Source organism: Eupeodes corollae, chromosome 3 (assembly GCF_945859685.1).
Source record: "Eupeodes corollae chromosome 3, idEupCoro1.1, whole genome shotgun sequence".
In the NCBI taxonomy this organism is placed as follows: domain Eukaryota; kingdom Metazoa; phylum Arthropoda; class Insecta; order Diptera; family Syrphidae; genus Eupeodes; species Eupeodes corollae.
Genome location: NC_079149.1, coordinates 67108473 through 67136328, shown reverse-complemented (window position 1 = coordinate 67136328; position 27856 = coordinate 67108473). Strand labels below are relative to the sequence as shown.

Below are 27856 nucleotides of genomic sequence, written 5' to 3'. Positions count from 1 at the left end.
ACGAAAAAAATAAACTGAACGTAATAACTCCATGTTTGCGCTGAAAACTTGTAGAAAATACATTCCTTCATTATCATCATAAACATGGCTGAGCACGCCAATAAACTATTCTCTAGTCGTTTTAGACACCTGTCTAACTGCACAACCAATAGGCGATCGCTATACAATTTAAACATACACGTTCTTCCTCTTTCTTATCATCAGATAATTGACTTTTCATCCTGGTTCTTCTAATAATAAACTAAAATAAAGCTTTCCAAAGGATAAAGCTTTGAACGAACTAGTTGAATACACAAACAATTGTTTTCGTTATGTATGCTTACAAGTATTTTTCATTTCCGGGATGAGCTGTCCTAGGATGAGTTGTGTCTTGGGATGAATCGTGGTTTTGTTGAAAAGTCAAATGGCATTTATATCTTTGAAGACAAACTTATTTAACAGGAATATTTTTAAATATTATATAGGTACTTTAAACAGACTCTTTGAATAAAGGAACAACTAAATAAAGCTTTCCAGTCGTGATTTTTTTAAACTGTTAAATCGATTTTTAAAAAAATTTCAGAATGTTGAAAACAATATTTCTTATTAATTAAAATTAGTTGGAAGCCTTAATCTCAAATTTTTGGAAAGATATTAGTGTCTAAAATCAATTTTTACCAACTTTTGTTAAATTTTCTTTTAAGTTTTTATTTTTTGTAAAATAAACTGTCAATTCGATTTTTATCAAAATTTTATAGCACAAAGTAAGTTTGAAGCCATAATCCCAAGTTTTTTAAAGATATTTGAGTCGTAATTCAATTTTTACCAACTCTTAGTAATGTTTTTTTAGATTTTTATTTTTTTATAAAAAAAACTGTCAATTTGATTTTATCAGATTTTAAAAACGTTATTATTCGTTGCGCATAGTTTGGAGACGAAATAATTTGGTGTTCGTAAAATTTTGGAGGTGAAAACATTTTAACATTTTTTTCAGTTTTTTTTATAAATAAAAAAAAAACATTAATTTGATTTTTTTTTGTTCAAAAATATATTTTTTTAGGATCAAGTTACAATATATAATATAAAATTTAATTTAAGTCTCTAGTGTTATGCGTTCGTGAGATATTTAGGGTTAACCAAAACTGTTACCTTTTTTAAACTGGTAAAAAAAAACCCACGCAAATTTTCTTGAGAGCCCTTTCTTCATCTTTCTGCTTTATTCGCTTTTTAACAAAATTTATTTGAAGTCGATATCTCTTCTAGTTCTTGAGCTATGGACCACAAAAAAACGTCGCGAACGTATGGACGTATGGACGTACGAACGTACGTACTACGTACACAGTACACACGCACGCACAGATATCTTTCTAAAAATCTTTTATTTCGACTCTAGGACCTTGAAACGTCGAGAAATGTCTAAATTTTCAATTCGCCAAATCGGACCGATTACAATAGTAGGGGAGCCTATCGGGCTCCTAAATCGGGATATACTCGAGCGTCAAAGAGACCTATTGGATTGCGAAGCTTAGATGATAAGAAAAAAAAATCACTTTCATCGGTGGGGAGAAACAGTTGCATGGACATACTGGAGCGCGTCATATATTAATAGCATCCATGTGCTACGTAACGTTTGTTAATCTGATTGTTTCCATGACGGGGGTGGTCGCACGTAATGGTTGAAAACGGAAAAAAATGTAATTGAACGCGTGAGATTTTCAAAGGGGATATTACGTGAACCTAAAAAAGGTAACAATCTAAAAGATTATGTAATAATCTAAAAGATTATGTAATAATCTGACGATTTGGATGTGACTCAAACTCGCGGCCATTATTAGAATTGGCAAAAAAACTGCCATTTTGAAATTTTCGAGCGCGTCAGATTATGAGCGCGTCAGATTATGATATAGGGTTCATTTATCCTAAACTTGCTGTCTCTTAATTTGACTATTATCTGCATTGATTTGCCTAATCTGACAATGGAAAGATTTTTTTTTCAAATCTTTTAACTAACCAAATTGAAGAGCTAAAGAAATAGCATGCAAAAGAAAACAGTATATATTCTTTGAAGTACAAAACTTGTATTAATGAGTATAAAGAATATACATTTTTTGAGAGTCATTTTTTCAATCATCATCTTCGTCGGTAGAATCCTCTTCCTCTTCTGGCTCAATTTCATCCACAGATTGTGTACCTGAAATAAAAATCATGAGAGTATTAAACGAATAACGATTTCTTCAATCATAGCAGAGAAAATATACCTAATTCTGGAGTATCCTCAAAAATATCTGGTGTTATGACTACATCTTCATACGCTTTTGGCAATTGATCACCCGCAAACCAGATTATTTGGTATTTTTCGTCGACAACTCTCCACTTATAGTTCCTTGGTAAAAGATCAATAATGTATGCTTTATGGGCATTACGCCACAATCATGCCATTAATCTTGTGCGTAATATTTGTTGGAATAAATCCGATTGACACAGTGGCAAGTTGCAAGCATCGTAATTCCGGATACTCAAGGAGAAGGGTTGAGACTGTAACTCGCACACACCCACACCCACACTCACACTTCTATTATTACTATCATAATAAGACCACTCAAGCAAAAAAAAAGAATTAAATTAAAATAGTAGTTGTGGGTATTTTTAATTTTCTCAAAAACTCAAAGACATAAAATCATCTAATTTTCCTTTTTTGATCAAAAACAAATGAGAGCAAACAATTATAAAACAAAAACAATAGTAGATAATCTCAAAGTATTAAAAAATTACACTTTTAATCTTTTTTTAACTTTTTGGTACTCAAAATTTGAGTTTAAAATAAAATTTGTCAAGAACTATGCATAGTTGAATTATTGCCTTCAAAATAAAAAAAATAGCCACACTTGATAAAGTCAAGATGACGTTTTTTTACATGTTTATAACCCACCTATCGTCAATCGAAAATTGTCAAATTAGTGGAATATAAACTTTTAAGCCTATAACTAACTTACCCTACCTCAATCTGACGTGTACGAGAATTTCAGATGATCAATTGTTGTTTACTAATCTGATCTTTTATCCTTGACGCGCTGCCACATATACGGGGCTAATACTTGGTGGAGGTATTTAATGGGGTACTAGGTACCTCCCTCTATATTAATCTGCCGCGCTTTAAAAAATCTCAAAATCACTTCTTGGGCTCTCTACTACAATAACTTAATATGGGAAGTTAAAAAAGTGTTATAATTCGTCGCTTTGTGTTTTTCGCTTAGTTTCTTACTTATATTTATGTAATTAAACTATAGGATTTTTAATTCCATAGAGAAAAATTAATAAAACTGTTTTTTTCTATGCAGCCCTTAAACTTTTTTGCTTAAATATCTTCACCTGCGGTTTTGACCAACAAATGAGCTCCCAGTCTCAGTCTACAAGTGAATTTATTGTTACGAAAAAAAAATCTTCTTCGCACCTTTGGCCAACAAGTTGAAAATAATATTAATCACTGCTTTTACCTTCTGGTTTTTAAATTATTAAATATTACTCGTCAAATTTGCAAGAATAAATTCAAAAATTTAAATTAATTAAAATATATTAAACTCATCTTAACTAGAGTCATTTTTTGCAAACCCAACAACATATTTTACCTAACTAACCAAATGATAAATATACGACTGTATTTAAACACAGTTCTTTTTTGCAACATTAACACTGATCATATTTAAAATATTGTGCAACCACAAATTCACATCGAGAATAGTTCCTTTTTATTTATAAAGAAATATTTTTAATTATAGACGAGTCCATAAATTTTCATTCTACTCATTTTTATATTTTTGTTTTGTTTTAAAAAAGAAAATACTTAATAAACAAAAAGAATAGCTTCATTTCGCATCTGCAAGTTTCCAGCGTCATAAATACAAATTCATCTAAAAATACATTTCATCAACACAATCAAAATAATAAAATAAACCTGCACAAATAAGACAACATTCAAATTTCAAACTAGAACCGAAAATACGCTTTCATATGCTCATTTTATGTCAAATAATAGATAATAATTTAATCTTGATTGGAGGACCTACATCAAGGTGCTATTGTTATCAAATATAATAGAATTAAATTTGACAAACGAATCAATTCCGTTCTTATTCTAAATATCGGTTTAATAAACCTCTTTTGTCTTCACTAAAAGGAAAACAACTTTTTAGAAAAACAATGCACAGCTATCAAGACTAGGCTATAGTTTATTAATTGGGGTACGTATGCATGGGGGTGTACGAATTTTAGGCACTTGGCCAATTTATTTAAATAGTATCTATGTACGTATGTGCTCTAAGTTTATTTACTTATTAGTTTTGTTTAAACTAATTGAGTCAAATTAATACAACAAAATACAACAATACATTGACATCAGAGCATTTTTGTTGCCGCAGATACTTTTTATGATTAAAAGCAAGTTGTAGGATATTCAGCAACAAAATAAAGCGACCATGTTGAAGGTTCAACTCAAACACTGAATCTGTTTGCTGAAACGAAAGCCATTTGAGAGCCGTAACTCAGAGCTTTTTTAAATTTCCGTCACTCTATTTTTGGTATCCTGTCCTATACGAATGCGCGCACGCACATAACAAGTTCTCACCTTGGTTGTATCTCTTGAATTTACAATACTTATGCATATTCTGAGAGTACTGTTATGTTGTTGCCAAACTCGTATATGTACATTAAATATTAAATACTCTTTATAATTTAAGGAACGGAAGTGCCATTGAACCAATTTGCCAATCTCCTACTACCCCATTCCAACTGTTGCTTGTGTTGATGTTGATGTCTGTATTTTGTATTCAGTATTCCGTATAAAAGAGATGCGAATGCGAATGCGAGAGCAGCAATGGCATGTGCTTGAGTTTTCTTATTCATGGAGAAATTAAATTCGCTTTAAATATCAGGAAACGGAAATAGTAAAGTTTCAGGCAGACAAAGTTCTTTCCCGGTCTTGGCTGCAAATTGGGTTTTGATCCTGGAACTGGTAGATTTATAAGATTGTTTTTTTGTTGTTGTTGTTCCGTACAGGGCAAATGGCCTTAGTATAGTTTGAGATGTGATGGTTACTTGTATATTTTTGTCGTTCATTCAAGTTTGTATGACTTTCCTCTTCGAGGACGACCGACGACTACGCCACAATGCAAAGCCACACATGTCCTGAAAATAAAGTAGGCATGTATATTGGTTGTCCTAACTGTTGCCTCACCCTTTTTTCCGCCTACCCGCCTACAACACAAAGTACAACATTGCTCTTCTGTTGATACAGAAAATTCCAATATGGTGACAACAGGAAATTTTATAGGAACCCTGAAGGCATTGTGTATTTGAAACCTTTGTTCTGCTTCTTTAGCTTTATTGGGAATCTTCTGAGAATACGTATATTACCTTTACCTGGTGGAATCAAAAAGTATGTATTTTGTATATTTATATATAGTATAGCCGTGTTGTTTACTTCTATGTAATATATGTAGGTATAGTTTTCATCATATATGCTTGCCTATTTACAGATATAAATGATTCTCATTTGACTCCGTCAAACATTGTCCTTGATTTTAAATCAGGCGGCAAGGTGAATGAGTGTACTTTTGTATATGTACATAATACAACAATGGCTTAATAAAGGTTCATTGTTATTTGTTGTGTGTACTGTACATACCTATAGATGTATTAATATGTCACAATAAAATTATATTGATTGTTGTTTTCAAAATAAAGATTTACTAGAGCAGAAGAAAGAAAATCAAAATTAAATACATGGATGAGGAAGAAGCGGTTTTGAATTTAATGTACATATTTACATATATTTGTATATTAGCAATCTGTTTTCTGTGTTAATTTTAAGGTCTTAAATGGGTAATCATTTTTGTTCATCATATCATATCGATGAGGAACAAATGTGTAAAACTCAACACCATCCGACTCGCGTAGATATGAAACTTAAAGTGAACAACAATTAAAAAAAATTAAATAAAGCAAAACTTATTATTTGTCTTGAAGGAAGAACTTAGACAGTGTATACAGTACATAACTTAACAGTGTTTTTGGCTTAGCGTGAAAATGGTTTGTAAATATATAATGGAATATTAAAAATGTCTCAATAGCTGCAGCATCATAAGAAATGCTAATTCGTTTAATATTTTTACTTATTTCGTATTGTTTTTGTTCCAAATATATAATGCTGCTTTTTTAGTATCTTAACATTTATAGGTTATATGAAAAGATGCGGAACTTAGAATTCGGCGATTAACACGCATTGTGGCTTTTTATATATCTATATGCAACCTAGTTATAGAAATCGATTTAAATCGAGTGAACTTATTTTCAGTGTTAAAAACGTCTACCATTCCGATTTTTCAATTCTTTGAGATATTTTGGTAAAATATTTTGTATATTTTACAGTGTAAGAAAGGGAAAGGAAATGCCACGATAAGAACTCCTAAGAAGTTTGACAATATACAATTTTCTACAAAATACTTCATGCTTGGTTTGTCCGATTTTTTCAGAACTAGTTTTAAATTTGTCCATGTCACAAAGAGCGTTTATTTTTTTTTAACTTAACATAGTAAGATATTGTAATCGTTTCGATTTGACGAATTGAAAATGTTGACATTTCTCGACGTTTCAAGGTCCCTAGAGTTGAAATAAAAGATATTTAGAGAGATTATCTGTATAATAAAATTTATTTGAAGTCGATATATATTCTGATTCTTGAGCTATGGACGAGCTACGGACGAACATACATCTGTCTAGAAATCTTTTATTTCGACTCTAGGGATCTTGAAACGTAGAGAAATGTTAAAACTTGTATTTTGATAAATCGGACAAATTACAATAACTTCCTTTGGGAAGTTAAAAAACTGAACTGAAAAATATTTATTACCTCAAAAATTTTATGACCAAAAATGATTTTATCCACAAAACAATTTTGTCCAATTAAGAATAATTTTTTCAAGGTCTGGTAAAATTTTGAGAAAAATCGAATTGGCAGTTTTTTTACAAAAAATAAAAAATATCGGCTTCAAACGTATTTTATCTCACTAAAAACAATTTGTTTCGACATTCAGTAAATTGTTTATAAAAATCCTACAGTCCGTTTTTTTTTTTTTAAATTTAAAAATCAAACGATCATTTAAAATCAAACTATTTGAGACGATAACCTGCAAACCTACGTCCGAAATCGGGCAAGGATAAACTGGAGAGCATTCCTAGAAGAACTAGTATAATAATAAATAAATAAATAGGGTGGCGCAACAGTCCGTTTGAGAACTAGGGCCTAGTGACTGACAACTCTCAACCATTCCTGTGTGCGAGTATTGTTGTCAGGGATGGAAGGGACCTACAGTCTAAAGTCGAATCCGAACGGCAAATTTGAGAAAGCACTTTTCATGACAAGAATTACTCTTGGTGAATTTGTCAATTCCTCGCAAGATGCAGTACCCGTGAACAAACTTTAGGTGGCATAGGCAGGGATCGAACCCAAGACCTCTCGCATGGCAGTCCATCGCACTAACCATCATGCCACGGGTACTTCTGGTAAAACGGTTAAATTGTTTGAGGTGAGGAATGCAACTGGATACTTCACTAGAGCATTATTTATGAAAATAGCGATAAAATAATGACACACATGAGACCTTACGACGGTGCTCAAAAGATACAAACGTTTAAGTTAGCCAACGGTCAACTTTATTTTTTTAGAGCTCTCTTTTGAATTCTGTCCAAGACTCAAGTGGGTTTTTGGAGTACCTACACAGATATGGGAATTTTACTCAAGTTTTGGACAACTATGGGCTTTATAATTATACCCGGCTCAGAAGTGTTAATGATCCTAAACACTTCGCAGCGATTTCGAATATGTTATTACTCCACAACAAGCGGTGTGATGATTAGAATGTTCTAGAAAATGCTGTCAAGATCAAAATGTTCTAAATAAGTATAGGTTAGGTACAGTTAATGCGCGGACGATTGATGACGTTATCGCCATATTTAGATCAATGTAGATCCCTTGTGATACCCTACAGTATTGAACTTAACTTAAACTTCTAGGGGTATAATCGAACAGGATCTACATTTGTCCTGCTTTCAATGGTCACTTTTATTATCTTGTTACCAATCACATGTTTTAGGGTGGGTGTTTATACTCGAGTCTATACAGGGTTGGTTGAGTATTGTACTTATCCGCGCCTTGATTATTGTGCTGCTTGGCTATTAATAAAATGGTGATATCATCTCGTGATACCGCCATCATAGAGTCCTGTTTTGAAGCTAATGCCACTGCCAATACCTCGGCTTGAAAGACACTGATTTAATCGGGAAGTCTAAGGGAGTTGCCCAGATTGAGTGAGTCAGAAAAGAAATCTGCACTTATTATTATCCATTTTCTAGCCATCAGTATACAGGTATGGATATGGTCGAGTCACTCGCATGTTGAATATTGTTCACCCATTCGTTCCTATCATGTTCTATGTGGCTGGTTTTCCAGCAAATAGTCTAGCTCAACCGTGAGGCACTATTTGCAGCATGTTGGTACAGGGGTAAGAGATTGAGTATTGCTTCTATTTCTACAGTTGATTTGGCCCCTGTTCTCTGTATCATTGTGAGAGTTTTTAGATTTGTAGTTTTCTATAAAGCATTTAACAAAACCAAACAAATTTAAAATATACAACATTTTAAGTAAAGTCTTTATACACATTAAATTAGATATTAGTTAAAATCTTATTTTTGCATTTCAATTTTCCATTTCAAGCTTAATATTTCTATATTAAAAAAGAGGCTGGGATGTCACCCACACTCATAACTTTCCATCCCTTCTGTCGATTTGTCTAGCTTAAAGTTTGTAGGGTTCAATTAAAAAAGTTGTAAGTTGAATTATTCTTAAAATTTTAAAATTACCAACAATATTTTTCATATAAAGAAATAGTTAAGTTTGAAAATCTGGTTTTGTTAAAAAGATTTTTAGTCGAAACAAATTTATACCTATTTAAGTAGCATTTCTTAAATTTTTAAAAATTGGATGAATGAAACTAATTTGAGAGATTTCAATAACCGAACATCATTTCTTAGATTTTCTAGATTTTATTTTTTATGAAAAAACTAACTGTTGGATTTTTATAAAAAAAAAACTACTGAATATCGAAAACTATATTTTCTGTGAAATAAAAAAGTTTGAAACAATATTTTTAATTTTTTTAAAGCTATTTGAGTCGAAAGTAAATTTTTACTAAGATTTTGCATTGTTTTATTGTTAGGTTTTTATTTTTCGTAAAAAAACTGTCAATTCGATTTTTCTCAAAATTTTTCAGAATGTTTAAAACAATATTTCTTAATAGCTTAAGTTAGTTGGAAGCCATAATCTCAAATTTTTGAAAAGATGTTTGAGTCGAATGTTTACCAACTTTTATTAATTTTTTTGTGAAAGAACTGTCGATTCGATTTTTCACAAAATTATTTTGGAGATAAAATCATTTTTTTCGTAAAATTTTCGAGGTTACAAATTTTTTTTCTCAATTTTTTTGATTTATAAAAAAACCGTTTGTTGGATTTTTTTCCAAAAATATACGGGTCTATTATCACTTTACAATGTATTATACAAAATTTAATTTGAGACTCTAGCGTTATTGGTTCGTGACATATTCACGGTTAACCATAATGTTCACCTTTTTTTAAAACTGCTATGATACAAAAAAAAACACCGACACAATTTTCTTGAGAGCCCTTTCTGCATCTTTCTACACTCTGTATATACAATATCTGTATAGCAAAATCTTTTTGAAGTCGATATCTCTTCTGGTTCTTGAGCTATGGACAATTAACAAAACGTCTTTCTAAAAAAACCTTTTATTTCCACTCTAGGGATCTTGAAACGTCGAGAAATGTCAAAATTTTCAATTTGACAAATCGGACTTATTACAATAACTTCCTCTGGGTAGTTAATAAAACCCTATTGAAAAATCGATCTAAGAATTGTCTTTTGCTGTGGAATCAAATCTAAACCTCCAGACACCAGTGCTTATTCAAATTATGGGAGCTTATAACGTACAAAATTGAACAAAAAAAAACTGGCTATCCATAGGGTGAAGAAAAATTTGCGGTTAGACAAAAGAAAGAACTTTTGCAGGACACATTAACTGAGCTGGAAATTTTAGTTGATTTTCCAAAACAAGGTAAGGAAACACCAGTGACGGCAACACAGTCCGAACATTTTTCAAAGATTCAGCAAACACCGCTCGAATATTGGATTCTTTGCGGAGTTGGTTGAACATTTTTCGATTGTTTTGAAAACCTTGACGTCACGACTAAAAATTGATACAAACTTTTTCCGTCCCGACTGTTTGAACAAAACTTTTTGTATACCAACAAGTGTTGCATGGAGCTGACATAATAAACTATTTGTCAATGGCTATCGGACAGCATTCGGAAGGTGTCTTAAAAGCCCGTCAAAAGGATTACAAAATGTTTGAAGTGGTTTTTCCAGAAAAATGTCCCGCGTCACAACTAATACCGATATTTTGCATTATATGTTAAAATCCTCTAAATCATAAATAAATAAATGTCCTCATCTTCCAATCCGACTTCATAATATACTGCCACTTGAAGTAATGGCAATGACTTTTAATTAAATTGTAAATATTTCTCATATAAAACCACCAAATCAGAATAAAGTCCAGCTAACGACCATCATGAACTAACGATGATAACTAATTTCTTATGGCCCAAATTAAACGATATGGACTAAGACGACAGCGGCGGCGGGCGCTAGGTGCCACACAGCAAACGCCACGATTGACATTTTGCATTAACGATTTGAGGGTAAGGTTGTCTCTCGCAGGGGTGATGTGAGTTGGCCACCAAGAACATGTGATTTGACCCGGCTAAACTTTTTCATGTGGAATTTCTTGAAGTCACAGATCAACGTAAATAAACCACAACCGATTATGCCATTAAGGTGAACATAACGCAGGCCATCTTTCAAATTCAGCCGGATCTTTGCGGAAGAGTTATTGAAAATTGGACTCCTCAGACTCGTGCCACCTTAAGAAGCCGAGGCGGGCATTTCAATGATGTCATATTGCACACTCATGGCATACATCATACATGCGCCTTTAAAATAAAAACGTAATTTTTGTTAATACCTCACATATAGCTTGTTTTATTCTATTTCAGCATCTACCCGCCCTTATTGAAAACCCTTCAATATTTCATTTAGAAGTTCAATAAAGATATTTAATACATTTTCTTCTTCTTCCTTAACAATATTCACTTTCAATGCACACTGTAAGCTATACAACGAATAACATATAATATTCATTGAAGATTGCAAAGGCTTTAATCTTTAAAAAAACACAGACGCAATTTTCTTGAGAGCCCTTTCTGCATCTTTCTACACTCTGTATATACAATATCTGTATAGACAAATTTTTTTGAAGTCGATATCTCTTCTGGTTCTTGAGCTATGGACAATTAACAAAACGTCTTTCTAAAAAAACCTTTTATTTCCACTCTAGGGATCTTGAAACGTCGAGAAATGTCAAAATTTTCAATTTGACAAATCGGACTTATTACAATAGCTTCCTCTGGGAAGTTAATAAAACCCAATTGAAAAATCAATCTAAGAATTGTCTTTTGCTGTGGAATCAAATCTAAACCTCCAGACACTAGTGCCTATTCAAATTATGGGAGCTCATATATCGTACAAAATTGAAAACAAAAACTGGCTATAAATAGGGTGTGAAGAAAAATTGGCGGCTGGACAAAAGAAAGAATTTTTCCAGGAAATATTAAGAACTGAGCTGGAAATTTTAGTTGATTTTCCAAAACAAGCTAAGGAAACACCAGAGACGAGAACACAGTCCGAACACATTTCAAAGATTCAGCAAAACCCGATCGAATATTGGATTCTATACGGAGTTGGTTGAACGTTTTTCGATTGTTTTGAAAACCTTGACGTCACGACTAAAAATTGATACAAACTAATTCCGTCTCTACTGTTTGAACATATCAAAACTTTTTGTATACCGATTATGCCCTTAAGGTGAACATAACGCAGGCCATCGTTCAAATTCAGTCGGATCTTTGCGGAAGAGTCATTGAAAATTGGACCCCTCAGACTCGTGCCACCGTAAGAAGCCGAGGCGGGCATTTCAGTGATGTCATATTGCACACTCATGGCATGCGTCATACATTCGCCTTTAAAATAAAAACGTAATTTTTTTGATACCTCACATATAGATTGTTTTATTCCATTTCAGCATCTACCCGCCCTTATTGAAAACCCTTCAATATTTCATTTAAAAGTTCAATAAAGATATTTAATACATTATCTTCTTCTTCCTTAACAATATTCACTTTCAATGCACACTGTAAGCTATACAACGAATTTTATTGAAGATTGCAAAGGCTTTAATCTTATTTTAGGTAATAAACAACAATTTAAAGCAATTATTTAAGATATTAAGTTCTTCTTTAACTCCTTAAAACATCCGCAAAACTAAGAAGGACCCTTTGTAATTCAAGAGTACTTTATTTTTTGTCATGCCTTAAGTGAGTAATGATTTGTTTGGTCTTCTCAGATTATCTCTGGAGCTCCTTGGCAATAACAACGAAATGTCAGGCTGACAAGTTAATTTGAGAAACTGGAAACAAATTAAAATATAATTTTTTGCGGCATCAAAAAAGATAATGGAAACATTTGAAACGGTCTGTCTGTGGAGACTAAACAATTGTGATGGCGATGAATTTATTTCAATGGTTGGATAAGAATGCGAGGGAAGTGTCATTGAATTTTAATCACTTTTTCTAATTTCAAAAATAATTTAGACTTACCAGGGTTGTAAGACTAAGGGCTACTTGTTAAGAAAAGGTTAAAAGAAAAAGGTGATCTTAATGATTGAATGATTTGGGATAGTTTTTCCAAATTTCATTTCTATACTTTTTTTGTTTCCAGACTATTTTATTGTACTCTTATATTTGTTATGAAAATTCCATTCTAAATTGTATCGAAAACAAAATTGAAAACGCTGATATTTAGGTGTAGTACCCGTGAACTGATGGTTTTGCGTAGGACTGTCATGCAAGAGGTTTTGGGTTCAATTCCTGATTGTGGCACAGGTACTGCTTCTTGCGAGAAATTGCAAATTCTCCAAAAGTAATTCATGAAATGTGTTTTTTTTTCCGGCTTTAAGAACCCTATATCCCTAATATAACTCGCACACATGAATGGTTGAGATTTGTAAGTCACTAGACCGTGGTTCTCTACAGATTGTTGCACCACCTAATTTATTTAATATACTTTATCTCATCTTTTGCTTATTGTAATTAAGGCAAAAGTCTTCTAGAACCTTAATTTTCGATACTTTAAAATTTAAGAGTCTATAAAATACTTCACATTTAAAATGTTTGAGTATGCGAAAAAATCCGAGAGGAATGTTATTTGTTTCTTCTTCGATATTTGAATGTTCTTATAGCATTCAAATTTGGAAATCCAATTTAATTCTTCCTATTCGGAAAATAAATGAGTTGTATAAGGTACCTATGGACAAACGTATGTAGTAGATATAAATGCGTTAATAAAGCTCAAGGAGTCAGATTCGTTCATTTTCTGAACATCAATGGACACCTTGCTAAAAAAAGGAGAGGGAAATTTTGTAAATCGCTTGGAGAAGGAATAACAGTCGTAACACGGCACTCAGAGGTCATACACTTAATACGAAATTGCAACATCTCAATGTTCAAGAAAAATCGAAGGTTCGGATTTCACTCTCTGTTTCCTAAACAGAGATGAGAACATCTACTCGAATTATGAGCTGTTTTCTGAAGAAACATATTTTTCCAACAATCAATTCTTAATTCGAAGTGAAATCTTATGCGCGCGAAGCTCGTGACAGCTTTTTAAAATCCGAGGAACAATACAATTTTTCGGGTGAAACTCATGATAGGACTGAATTTATAACATTTCTTTTTCGTTTTCAAAAAACTGCTTCTATTTTAAATTTGAAGCAGAAAAACAATTTGGTGTTATTTCCAGATGTACCTTTAATATTTTTATCCCTTCTGTCTTGAAAGGATTTTAAAGTGTTGATAATTTTGATCCATTTATGATTCATGTATAATCAGTTAGGATTTACATTTCACTTTCACTTGAAATAAAATTGAAAATGAATCAATATGTAAATTGGAGTTTTGAAATTCACTTTTATGGAATTTAAAACGAAGTGAATTTCATCATTCTTCATTCCGGTTTTTGCTATTTTGAAGAGATTTAAATTCGACTAGGTTAAGTTGGTGTTATTTCAATTTGACAAGAGGAATTCACATAAAGGAAATAAACCTTAACTTTTTTATGTAATGAACTTGATTCGTGAGAAGTTGCAGCTTTTGCTTTGTCTTTGAGGGAACGGCCAAAACATTTAAATTGATTTAGCAGCACGCGAAAAGTTTTCTCTACAAAATTTCGATTAAAACAACGTCCTTCAAAAACTTTTAAGACACATTCAACCAATCTTTTCCAAACGATATTCGGCCCCATCGAGGTAACCGTCGTGGTGACTTCCTGACTACGTAAATAATACATTAGTTGCGAAGCACCAACAAGCCTCGGATACGAACGGATTTATTTTTGACAACCCAAGCAAACGAAATGAGGACAAGGACAACGAACTTCGGATCTGTACGTGGAATGTTAGGTTCCCAAACCAAATTGACCACATTGCGATAGACGCACGACACTTCTCCAGTATACAAGATACCCAAACTTTCCGAGGGTCAAACATTGACTCGGACCACTACTCCGTTGTAGCCAAGGTCGGGCTACTGATATCCCGGTCCAAACCAAAACAAGTAAGTACTGTGAGTAGTTTCGACGTTACACGGCTCCAATCGCAAGAGAGCCACAACAGCAAAATCCCTGGTTTGACGACGAATGCCGGCAAGCGCACGCAGCGAAACAAGAAGCATACAAAACGGCGCTGCACATAAAGACCAGAGCTGATCCACAGGAATGAGGTTCGTAAATTTTACCAAAAGGTAAAAAACCTCCCAACCCAGGGGTTAGGGTATCAGCCACGAACCGAAGCTTGAACAGGGGGAACATCATAGTAGAACCGCAGTCTATGTTGAGAATATGGAAAGACCACTTCTCCAAATTATATAACGGCGATGACGAACCGAATTCAGCTGTAAGGGAGATAGAACCACTCAACCTAGGCGATGCAGATCAACAATTCCGCCTACCCGACCTACATAAAAAATGCGCCAACTATACAGAGGCATCAGTCTCCTTAACATTTCATATAAGATCCTTTCTGCCGTATTATTTGTATGCTTGAAGTCGCTCGTCAAAAACCTGAAAGGTCCTTATCAGTGTGGCTTCAGACCAGGAAAGTCCACTATCGACCAAATATTCACACTACGGCAGATCTTGAAAATAACCCAGGAGCTTTAAATCGATACCCACCATCTCTTTAACGATTTTAAAAGCGCGTATGACAGCATCCATAAGGAAGAGATCTACAGAGCAATGTCTAGTTTTGGCATCCCTGTCAAACTTATCCGTTTGTGCAGAATGACGATGTAGAATGCACGCTGCTCTATCAAGGTCGGAAAAGATCTCACCGATGCATTTGATGTCAAAAAATGTTAAGAGAAGGCGATTCACTGTCATGCGACTTCTTCAATATCATTCTGGAAAGAATTGTGCAAAACTCTACCGGCAACACAATCACAAGCACAATCTTCCAAAGCTCCATCCAATTACTCGGATACGCAGATGATATTGACATAATTGAAAGATCAAAGCGTGATGTCAGTGGAGCGTTTTTGAGCATTGCGACGCAAGCGAAGAAGATAGGTTTAGTGGTCAATGAGGACAAGACCAAGTATATGCTGTCATCAAAAAAGGACATTAAACAACGATGTCTTGGACAAAACGTCACCATGGACAGCTATAACTCTGAGGTAATTAAGAACTTTGTCTACCTAGGCACCGCTATTAACACAGACAACGACACTAGCGCTGAAATCAAATGAAGAATAACTCTTGCAAATCGCTGTTTCTTTGGACTTAGAAGGCAATTGAGAGCATCTAATGCTCGATGCTTCGAGAGACGCATGTTGGTTGAATCCCAGGTCCGCCCGGCCCCGGACTGCAGTGCTACCTTAGTTAAGTAAAAGTGAATTTCAGAGTTACAATTTATATTTTAAATCGATTTAAATTAAATTTCGAGTGAAAGTGGAACCTTTCGATTTCATTCCACTCGATTATGGAAACCTATCTGTCACTTGCATTTATTTAGTAAAAGTTTTAATAATGAATTCGTAAAAAGTAGCTCCAAGCAAACATCACCAAATTCAAGAAATCCAAGATGTTAATACTTCGATTATAATGTTATACATAAATGGAACGGTTTACGTCTTCTTGTAGAATTAAATTATGTAAAAATTTAAACTTGTATGTAAAATATTTAATAAACTTTAAAGCGATTTGTGGATTTTTTTCTAAAATTTTATTTTAATATGTAATAACCAAAATGAATAATGAATTCACAACTCAAAAGTAAAAAAAAAATAACTGTAAGCTCGACGCTTTTCCTTCACGGTGCTATTTTAATAATAATTATTATTATTTAATAACATTAGATAAATACAATGTTAACATTAAATTATAAACTTATATGGACAAAAAAGAATCGAATGCGACTTTTATTCTTAATTTAAACTAATATTATTTTTATCGTTATGGATAGTTTTTTTTTCTTTTTGTTATAGTTTAGATTTTGCAATAAAGTAAAACTATTATTAAGAACATTCAAGTTCTCAATAATTTATCAATATGCAGTTGTTTTTAATATTACATTACACTAGGCTATTTACATTTTGCATTCATTTTTATTTGCCCACTTATAAGCATACAAAACTTATCTATTAAATATCAAGAAATCGATAAAATTTGCCTTTAAATGTCGCATTCGAGACACTAGCACATGTTTCTTATAAAATATATTTAACTAAGTAAAGAATTTATGTATTAGATGCTTAATTTATGATTATTTATAAATTGTTGGTTTGTAATGATAATGAATATATTTGTTAGCTTCATTTTTGCACAATTTAATTGTCAAAATCGAGTCAGTTGAAGTCTCCTCTAGAAGTGGTAGCTTTCTACGTTCGAAGATTTATTAAAACTACATACAATTTTGTCTCTGGTTTGCTCTCAATTTTTTTTATTTTGTAGTTTGTACAATTTTTATTTTAATATCCCATCAACTTGAATTTTACAAAAAATGTCTTTTATGATTTCAAAATTACACATAACCAACTCGATAAGGAAAATTTACAGTATTATTATAAGTTTAAATGTTTAAAATGATGAAATGGTTTGTTTTTTACTTTCGCATAAGCTGACAGGGAGATAGAGAGAAGTTTCAAAGTTTCAAAATGATCACTCCACAGAAAGCGCTATTTTGACATGAAATAGTATTACGTGAATGGATTTTATTTATTTAATTGTAGTCAGCAATTATATGGCTTAACTTTTTAAATGACTTAAAACCTAAATTCTTGTCGACCTATATTTACATGTGGAAAGAAAGAAAATAACCGTCGGATCCTTTGGTATTTTGGTGTGTTTCAATTAAATTGTCATATTGGCAACTAGTTTAACCATAGTGGAAATTTTAGCGGAAAATTAAGCCCTGTTTATGGTTGTATGAGCGGCAGCGGCCTTTCATCTATGCGATTTTTTTTCTGAACATCATTGGGTCCATTAGATATTAAGGTGGCTGGATGTGGCATGGATGCTGTCGCTGCGTTTGTTGTAGAAACTGTATTTTGAGACAAAGTAGGATTCGCAATAAGCACTCCTTCATAGTTCATTCCGTTGAGTTCGAGATTGACCAAGAGCTGTTGTTCTCCATTGGCCCCGGTACCTGAAAAATAAAAACACATTTTATTGTTGATTGAATATTTATTTTATACATAACTTTTGATTCTAATCAATTCTTAATCAAAAACAGGAACTGGAACAGAAATAGTTGCTTACCTTTTCGAGACAATTTAAATTGCATTCCCGACAGAAGAGACAACTCTGCATTGCTTATTACATGGTTGACTTCCTTTTCTGGCTTGGCCTGCAGCCGGCTTGGTTGAACACCGTCCATTTCGTTGCCGTTTACATTTGAATTTTGCTGCTTTTTCGGTGAGGAATTTATCGCCGATGATAAGAATTCACCATTTACTTCTGCGTGCTCTTTCGTCGGTAAGACATGGTGACTGAGCTGCTGCTCCAAGTGTTCCAGTGATGTGTTAGCCGGTGAATTTCGATGGTCAGTATCTTCGATTTCGTGTTCCTCATGAAAACTGTTCCGAATTGTCGGATTATACATATTTGTTGGTAGTCCTCGTTTAGCCGGTGGCGGTTGACTGAAATCTTCTCTATCCGAATTCGCACCTAACTCCGAAGGTTCACGTTCTCGCTCTCGCTTTATAACAACATTTGGTGGCGAATCGGAGAGGTTTAGCGCCTCACTAAAAATAGGAAAAGAACTTAAATTAGTTTAAGCACATTAATCTGAATTCGCCGTAGCTAAGACACCAACCGTTGCGGTTCTATTCCCTGTGGTGAAGTGTTAACTGAAGCTGGTGGACTTGTGTTGTTGTGGTACATAGACCACAATGCTACACGCGACATTTCGAGTGCATTCAGGGCATCGCGGGTAGTTGTTTCGGGACTCTGAGATCTAGGACGAGGTTGTTCCTTTTTGGGTTGGATTAATTTTAAATATTCCATCATGCGTTGCTCGATTTCATGTTGCACCAAATTAGGCACTTGACTAAATGATGGTGCCATCAGTCTGTGATGTGCGGCTGCTGCTGCTGCCGCTTGTGGATTACCATGAGTTACCAATGCCAGTGGGGACATTTGTTGTATTGCACCCGTTAGATTGTTTCTTCCCATTGGAGACTGAAATTAAATAATGCATTAATTAAAGTATTGATTAAATGCATATGTATGTTTTTAGTATTAATATGAATATATATACATAAATATAAAGGGTTATTTTGTAGCTATTATCTTTTTGGCAACACTGTTTAAAACAGCTGACGCACGTTTCGTGTTTTGTTTCACTGTCAAACATCTTCAGTTTGGTCTATAATGTAACTAGAATCGTGATACAAGCTAACAAAAGATTGCAAATTACTGAATTTTATTATCAAAATGCGTTCTCTGTTAAGTAAGTTTATCGCGCACTTCCTCCATTTTATAATCAGTTTAATCGAACCACTGAAGGGACTTTTCGGGCTATTGTGACTAAATTTCCCACCTAATTTACATTGTTGGACATTAAAACGCTTACATTACACGCTTACGTAGAGTGCGAACTGAAGAGAATATCGCTGCTGTATCAGCCAGTGTTAATGATGACCATAAATTATCGAATTGTGGCCGTTCACAGCAATTGAGTCTCTATAACTCAACAACGTGGACATTTTTTCGGAAGGATTTAGGTGTGATGCCTTTCAAAATACAGCTGGTTCAAGAATTGAAGCCGAACGTCTTACTGCAAAGTAAAATTTTTGGTGAAGGGGCTCGTGAAAGGTTCGCCGAAGATCCACTTTTGTACCGAAAAACTGAGTTCAGCGACAAAACTCATTTTGGCTCAATGGGTACGTAAACAAGCAGAACTGTCGATTTTGGAGTGAATATCAGCCAGATGAATTGCAAGAGCTTCCAATGCATTCAGAAAAAAGTCTCAATTTAGTGCGGTTTATGGGCTGGTGCACTTGTGGCATCATTAAACCGTACTTCTTCGAAGATGATATACGGATCGTAATGTAACTGTGAATGCTGAGCACTACCTTGCCCAAAATGCAAGAGCTTGACTTCCATGACATGTGGTTTCAACAAGACGTTGCCACAAAGCAGGCGCAACAATGAACTTATTGAGAGGCGAGTTCGGTGAACATTTTATTTCACATTCGGGAGCGGTAAATTCGCCGCCTAGATCGTGCGATTTAACGCCTTTAGACTATTTTTTGTGGGGCTATGTTAAAGTTTTATGTCTGAACAGACAAGCCCGCTTCAATTGACGCATTGGAAGACAACATTGAAGCATTTATTCGTGAGATATCGGCCGAAATGTTGGCAATGTTGCATTTTTTTTAATTCTATGTGTTTTTTTGAAAAACTTTCCTATAGCTTTTAAAAAATCACCCTTAACAATATGAACAAATTGAAGAGTTTGCACAAGCCAAATTCCAATCCTGATTCGCAGGATTTTATGTAAGGCCTTGATTTACATAGATCAGATCTCATATTTTAGTAAGCTATTGAAGAAATACATATTACTTCAAAAAGCCAATAAATAGGAAAGTTCTGTGATTGAAAAGCTCCATGATAAGGAGTTTCAAACTTATTTATGAATCTTTTAGCTGTTTTTTGAAAAAGTTAATATATGATATAAAAGAACTTGATATCAACATCTAATATCCGCATATTCTCAGGTAGTCAGGCTGGCACAACAATGTAATATTCACCTTTGCTGGGTGCCGAGCCACAGAGATATTCCAGGAAATTGTAAGGCAGATGAACTCGCTAGAAATGGTACAGTACAACTCATTCTACCACGTTTAGCTAATGCTGGCATACCAATCACTCCATACGTAAACTATCGCTAATGCAAGACACTATGAAGAATGCAAACATCATGCGGAACAGCATCATTACGCGTCAGATCACAAAAACATTTGGCCTACACTATAGATTTAAAGCGATCAAGGTGCTTGCTTCCTCTAAGCAGATTGTAAATAAGCTATATAAACGGTTTCAAAATAGTGCACAGTCTAATACGAAAGCGGGTAGGCTTATTTTTAAATGACTTGCAGGAGCTGTATGGATAAGGAAGAGGCGAAAAAAGTTCTTCACCTTCTCTGTACATGCCCTGCTCCAGCTCAAAAACTCAAGAATTTCCTAGAAGAATTCTTCAATATTTATCTCAATCGTATCAACATATTGAGTCTCCATAGTATGGTAGGATCTTACACGAATAACTAAAACAATATCCATATTATGAATAACACCGATAAAAGTTAGAGTAGAATCTTACTAGGGATGGGTTTTTGACATTTATACAAGTCTCATATGAATTTTTTGTGATTTCGTTCTCAAATGTTGGTACGATTGATATTGCATTTGTATACCGATGGCTGTTGTGCATTGTGAATATGGAGCTTCTCAACGAGTAAGAGATTTTAAAAAATGTGATACTCTGCTAATTTCAAGATTTTTGTGAACATACATTTATTTCAAAACTTGTTAAAAATTGCAATGCATAGTTTATTAATTAGGAGCTTTCTCACCTAAGGCAAAAAATAATTTGCGTTCAGCAGTTAGTTCAAGAACTGCAGGAATTAATAGTCGAAAAATTCTGATCAATCAGTTATAAAATATAAGCAATTAACTCGATTGTACTAGAAACTCACACTGCTGGACTTAAAGAGCATCAAAACCACAATTACAGTGTTTGTTTATTTTAAAAATGAATAAATAACTTTCTCAGATCTATCGAACTGCGCATCTGAATCTAAAAGATACATCTCCGATCTAACTGCTGAAATATTAATTCGACCGACTTTCGTTGCTCACACAACACCACCATGGTACCGCCATCGATAACAAAATTAACATTTACGAAGACTATACCTTACCTATACGAAAAAAAAAGAAAAAAACTCTTGTACTTACCATTTGCATCTGGTTGTGCATTGCCTCAAATTGACCATAGCTGGAACGACGTCCCTCTCGGCGATTGCCATCGATCGCAGCCTGCAGTTCAGCTGGCGAACTCAAGTTTTTCTTTTCACATTCGTAAGGATAGAGATATTTCATGTACCTAGAAGAGATGAGTTAAAAAGAGGGGGGTAATGGAGTACTATAATATAAAAACGGAATAGTAATTAATTTTTCTTTTATTGATTTTAAAAGGAGAGAAAGAGAGAGAGGCCAATAAAATTATAATAAAAAAAGATGTATAACAAAAGTTCAAATATTTCCATGAGGAATGTATCTACAAGAGTTATAATGAATGGGAACCATTTACAAATGACTTTGGTCATACTACTAACATTATATACATTTCAATAAACAATTAAGATATTGTTTGCTGGCGATCGCGGTGGAGCTATAGTCTCCATCAAGAATATAAAAGACCATCACCAGGGGAACTTGTAGAAAAAGGCATAATCGTTGACGATGAGTACTACGAGTGTATCTACACATCTCTTTCGAATGCGTGAGGAAACCAGTTTGCCGTGAAGCTTAAAGTACTGGAACTAAACATATTTTCCCTTTTTATTAATTGGATGGACAAACATAGACGCAAAGACAAATATCTATGGAATACCTTTTTAACTCTGAAGTCCGAAGACGAAGACGTTGGGTTTCTTTATATACTCGGCTATGGCTTTTTTGTTGGTGGAAATATATAAATGAGTTCCTTATAACGTAAGTGTGCCTGTGCTGTGAGAATATAGAAATAATAAAACAAGAGTTAAAAAGGCAGCAGAGTTTTTTTTAATCCATCATCAACTAAACAGGCAACACTTGTATTTTTATAATTATAGCGATAATGGTAATTATTGAGACAGGAAAATAACCTATTAGTCAGAAATTGATAGTTATCTAAATAAGTATATCAAATTATTTACCAATAGCTGATAGGTGATTTTGTAGAATATGCTTTTAAAATGGGTCACCAAGATTGAATATTTGCAACAAAATGTTCTTTGAAAAAATTGAACTATTCAAAATTTGTATATCCTGTAGGTACAGTGCACTCACGTTAACTCACGTTAAAATTCAAATTCCGATTATTATGTGTTCTTTCAAAAAATCCGGCCATCTTTTTTTTCTTTTACATTGAAATCTAGCCAACTTCACTATAAAATCATAATAGTAACATAGGGCACCATTATTTTTTCATTAAAAAAAGCTTAAAGCAAAAAACCACAAAATCGATCGTGCACATAATTAGAAACGAACCTTATTGTCAGACTTTCAAGGTTAAAAAGTTATTTTTGGGCATTGTAAGTTGCACTTTTGTATCTAGTTTTTTTCGACAATTGAATTTTAATTGTTTAGTTAGGCCATCAAAATGGGGAAAAACAAATCATGTGACGTAAAGACTCGACGTGAAATTTTGAGCCATTATAAAGAAGGAAAATCTAATAAGGAGATTTCTAACATTTTAAAATGTTCAAAGAAGATGGTATTTAATGCTGTTCAATATTTCAAAAAAAAAAATAAAACAATAGAAAAAATACCACGAAAGCCGAGACCAAAATCAACCTCTCATAGAGAAGATGCACTGATTGTTCGTGAAAACGAAAAAAAAAACCTTTTGTATCTCCGAAGGAAATTAGGACGGCAGTAATTAGTGAAGCAGATAGTGGACCGTCTGTAGACACTGTCAAAAGAAGGTTGCGCGAAGCTGAACTCTTTGGGCGCATAGCCATTACTGACTGAACGTCACAGAAAGGCCTGTTAGCTTTTGCTAAAAAATATAAGCACTGGACGGTCAATCAGTGGAAACATGTCCTTTTTCGGATGAAAAATTAATAGGATTAATTATGATGGAAAAGCTTGTGTTCGCCATCCGAGATCCCAAGAATATAATCCAAAGTACACTTGCCCCAATGTCTTGGTGTGGCGTTGGCCCGATCAAAAGAATTGAGGGTCATATGGACAGGCTTCAATATTGCAGAATCCTTAAGAATGTTATGCTGCCGTACGCTGAAGAAAACCTATCCATAGTATGAAAACTTCAACAAAACAACGATCCAAAGCACACGGCCAGTTACACTAAAAAATCGACAACTCCATCACTCTTTTGGACTGGCCGTTGTCGTGCAGTCCAGATCTTAACCCTATAGAAAACCTATGGCAGCACTTAAAAATAAAAATGAGCTACAAAAAAGTTGGAAATGTGTATAATTTATTCCAAGAAATTCTGGATGTTTGGAAATCGATTCCAAAAAAAGTTTGTCAAGATTTGGTTAGCTCTATGCCCAGAAGATTGCAGTGTGTAATTGATAACCGTGGTTATTCGAAAAAATATTGAACAATATTTAGTAATATATTGACAAATAATATCATAAAGCTAAAATGGTAATACATTAAACAAATATTAAACAACATAAACATGTGTTTCAATTATGTGCCTTACCAGTTTCAGTTATTTTTTTAGGTTTTAACATTTTTTCAAATTAGACAAAATTGTTGGCTCGATTATCCCCTATCGTTTTGGAAAAGACAGGGGTCATACATTGTTAAAAAGGTATTATTTTTCTTGTTTTATTATTGTATCAATATTTTCTGAGATTTGAGTACAAAAAAAGTTTTGGGGCCCTACTATGCAACTCGATTCTACTTTTGATTCTATTCGAAACTTATTTCCGATTCTACTTTCAAATCGTACTACGTATGAAAGTAGAATCGAATGCCAGTTATACTAACTTGTCTTAAAAAAATGTTGTACTTTTGAACTAGTATCGAGTTGTTTGACAGTTTTAAAAAGAAAGAAAAACCGAAAAAAAACATCAAATTTTTGGACTAGAATAATTATTACAAAAATGGACACCGTTGGAATTTGGTTTAACTTTCAAGGAAATGAAAAACGGTACGAGCAAATTGAACGTAGAAGAATAAGATATAATTCCAACATAATGGAGCTGAATGAGAAAAGGTTATATATATGATAGAATATTTGGACGCATTCTTAATAAAAAAAATATATACTTTTGTTTTAGCTTTGTTAAGAACTACAGTTTTTCTAAAGACGGATTTATATTCTCACTTAACACCATATCTTTTGACATGAATACTCGCAGAAGACAAAATGCTGTTCCGATTATTATTCAGGGGATAATCGCTATACGAAAGCGTTTCGACGATAGTCTCACTTCACGTAAGACGATAATCGTCAAAGTGATATCGTCAAAACGATAGCGTTTGCACGATAGCTAAGTAGGTATCGTCTGCTATTAATTTCCATTGACAACCAAGCAAATTGAAGCAAAAAAGTTTCGGTGTAGTTTAGTTTTGTTACAAAATGAAAATAAAAACTCAAAAAAATACAATTAATTCGGTTAAAACATTAGTAATTTCTCTTAATTGTTGTTAAATAAATAAAACAATTGTAGTTTTGGAATTGCAAAAGAGGACTTTATAATGATATTATAAACAATAAATTTGCCAGACGGTTGTCGTTCTACAAATGTACATAATGTACGTATAAGCATTCAATATTCAAATTTGTTGTAACTACTGAAACTTTGGGGCGTAGGAATATTGGTATATTCGACAGGCAACGATGTTTGTATCGCTCTTGCACAAAGCACTAATCCAGATTAGTTTTGGAAACAAAAAATATTTTTGAAGCCAAGCTATGCTCCCTGTGCATAAAATGAGGTCTTCACTTCCTTCCCTTGGACCAAATTGGGTTTATTACTGCAGCTGATTTACATAAAAATATCAGATTGGAGAAACATTTTGATATAATTGTTTTATCTTCGGCGGCAACAAATTATAACACAAAAAGTGACAATAACAATAAACATCACAAAATAGGTGGCATGTTTATTAACAATACATTTTTTTGCAAATTTTCAAAATTTCTCATAGAGAAAAACTAAGTTTAATAACATTTTTAAGCTATTGAACAAACATTATGTTACGTTGAGTTCATTTTGACATTTAAGTCATAGTAAAATATACTCAACGAACTTATACTGAAAACAATTGAACGAGACGATAGATAGTTATAAAGTTATGTAAACCAAATTATTGACGATATCGTTAATGATAATCGTTTTGACGATTATCGTTTCGGAAATTACGAAATGACTCCCCAGGCTTATTCCGTTAAACGTCAATTTATCGACTCTCTTGTGGAACGTGTTCACATTTCTTTCTCGGTTATTCCGTTCGGCGTTTATCTTAAAAAAACACTTAAAAACGTCAAAAGTTTTCGTTGGAAAATTTGTTGACGCCAGAAGTAAAAATTTAAGTTTTTTTAAATTTATTCTAGTTTTATAATTTAAAATTGTTTATTTAGGGTAAAAATAACAACAAAGATCCAAATGCGACGGATAGTGGATGAGTTACGGAATACCAAAGAAAAACGAGACGCCAATCGGAATAAGCCTGTTTAAGTTATCAGCAGCATTGAAGTTTTTGGCAACAGGAGGTTACCAAAACCAAATCGATGGTGACAAGAACGCTGGACTTGCACAGCAAAACTATAAGGAGTCATTTGCCACTGAACAAAAAACTTTGAGTCCTTATATCTCGAAATATTGCAAATGTCGCCCTTCGTAATACAAACGCTTCCCAATTGTTTTATGTTTTTGAATAATTTGTATTTAGAGATTCAGTTTTGTTTGCGAATCCGAACGCCGATTTCAAATAAATAAGAAACTGGCCGTTTTCAAAATATTTCTTAAATTCTTTATATTATAACTTTGAGACTTCGTAATAAGATCAAAAAATGCTTTAATACCGTTTTGCATTTTTTTTGTTGTTATTAATGTCTTTTCTATAAATTGGTTAATTTTTGGCAAAAATATTTACATATGTATCTTTACGCTTGTCAAACATTTCATTGAACAGTTAAACAAAGTAATTTGTAAACAAATTTTTCGTAGTGCAATTGTCTAAAACCATACAGATAGAAATTTATTTAGCGTATCTCTGAATACAAAATATTTTAAAATGGAAAAATTTATTAAACTCTTATAAATTTAAATACTTTTAATAGTGTCAAGTTTTTATATTTATTGGAATGATAAGCTATTAAAATAATAATTGGTTTTTCTCAATCGATTTTATTAAATGACATTGTGACTGTGACTTGAAAAATTGAATACAGAATTTTAAGTCGAAGAGCTAGTGATAGCCTCGAAATAATTGCAAAGTGTGAGGCTCGAATTAATTAAGTTATATAAAATGATTAAAAACCTGTTGTGCAAATTGGTCCGGTTTTAAAGAACATTTTATTCCAAAGCTGTTGTTAATACAAGTTGGGAAAATATTGCTGTAGAGCTTCGTCGTCCAGAACAAGATTATGGATCGATTTTAGATACAAAATGGAAAGAAAGAAACTAAATAGAAATAACGTAAATTGGTGATGGCCCAACAGCCTTCATAATTTCAGCTTTTTCACCAATTTAGCCATTTCTACAAAGACAGGATAGTTAAATTCCATATTTTCATGAAAAAGCTTTCAGCTGAATTAGTTTAATTTTAAATTTTATTAATTTATTTTTTAATAATTATTAATTTTCTTTGCCCGTTTCTCTTTTTCGATGAAAAAAGAAAGAAACATGCGTGAGACATACAACATTTACAATGATAAAACAATTGGTGGTATTTAAGCATTGAAGGTTTAATATTTAATCAATTTCTTTCGCAATACCTGTTTTTGTTTCAATTGATAAATTCTATATATTTTCGAAGAAGGATGAGTTTTTGTAAAACACATTTTTCTATTTTTGTTTAATAACGTTTTAAATAATCTTACATTTCTTTTCTTCTTTCAAATTCTTCATTCTTGATTGCCAAAAATGTTTCTTCATTATTTCTGTAAAATAAACTTCAGTTAAATACAATTCACATTATGGGTCAATAGAAATACGAAAAAAGTTATAGTTTCTGAATGTAATTAATTTAAAATAATAAATACAGACTTTCATATTTGTTGTTTGTTTTAATTGTAGACCTACAAATTGTATGTTTTATACGAGTGGCTATTTGGAGATAGTACTTTTCATGTCAAAAATTAATCTTGGAGATATTGTGAATTACTCA

At 33.1% G+C, this 27856-nt stretch overlaps 1 protein-coding gene across 6 annotated transcripts in view; it reads right to left on the bottom strand.

Moving 5' to 3' along the window:
- Window positions 1-16500: 16500 nt before the first annotated feature.
- The window catches only part of LOC129950092 (protein dead ringer), an 86543-nt gene continuing 75187 nt past the window's right edge, over window positions 16501-27856 (bottom strand). For 2 of the 6 annotated variants that reach the window (XM_056061895.1, XM_056061897.1), the window contains exons 8-12: window positions 27570-27629; window positions 21737-21884; window positions 18591-18955; window positions 18035-18537; window positions 16502-17921 (exon numbers count right to left, since the gene is read on the bottom strand). In XM_056061895.1, the coding sequence (XP_055917870.1) occupies window positions 17692-17921; window positions 18035-18537; window positions 18591-18955; window positions 21737-21884; window positions 27570-27629 (1306 nt within the window). In that variant the 3' untranslated portion in view covers window positions 16502-17691. Of the gene's footprint in view, window positions 17922-18034; window positions 18538-18590; window positions 18956-21736; window positions 21885-27569; window positions 27630-27856 lie in introns of all 6 variants that reach the window. The other 4 variants (XM_056061896.1, XM_056061898.1, XM_056061900.1 and 1 more) reach the window with 4 other exon arrangements.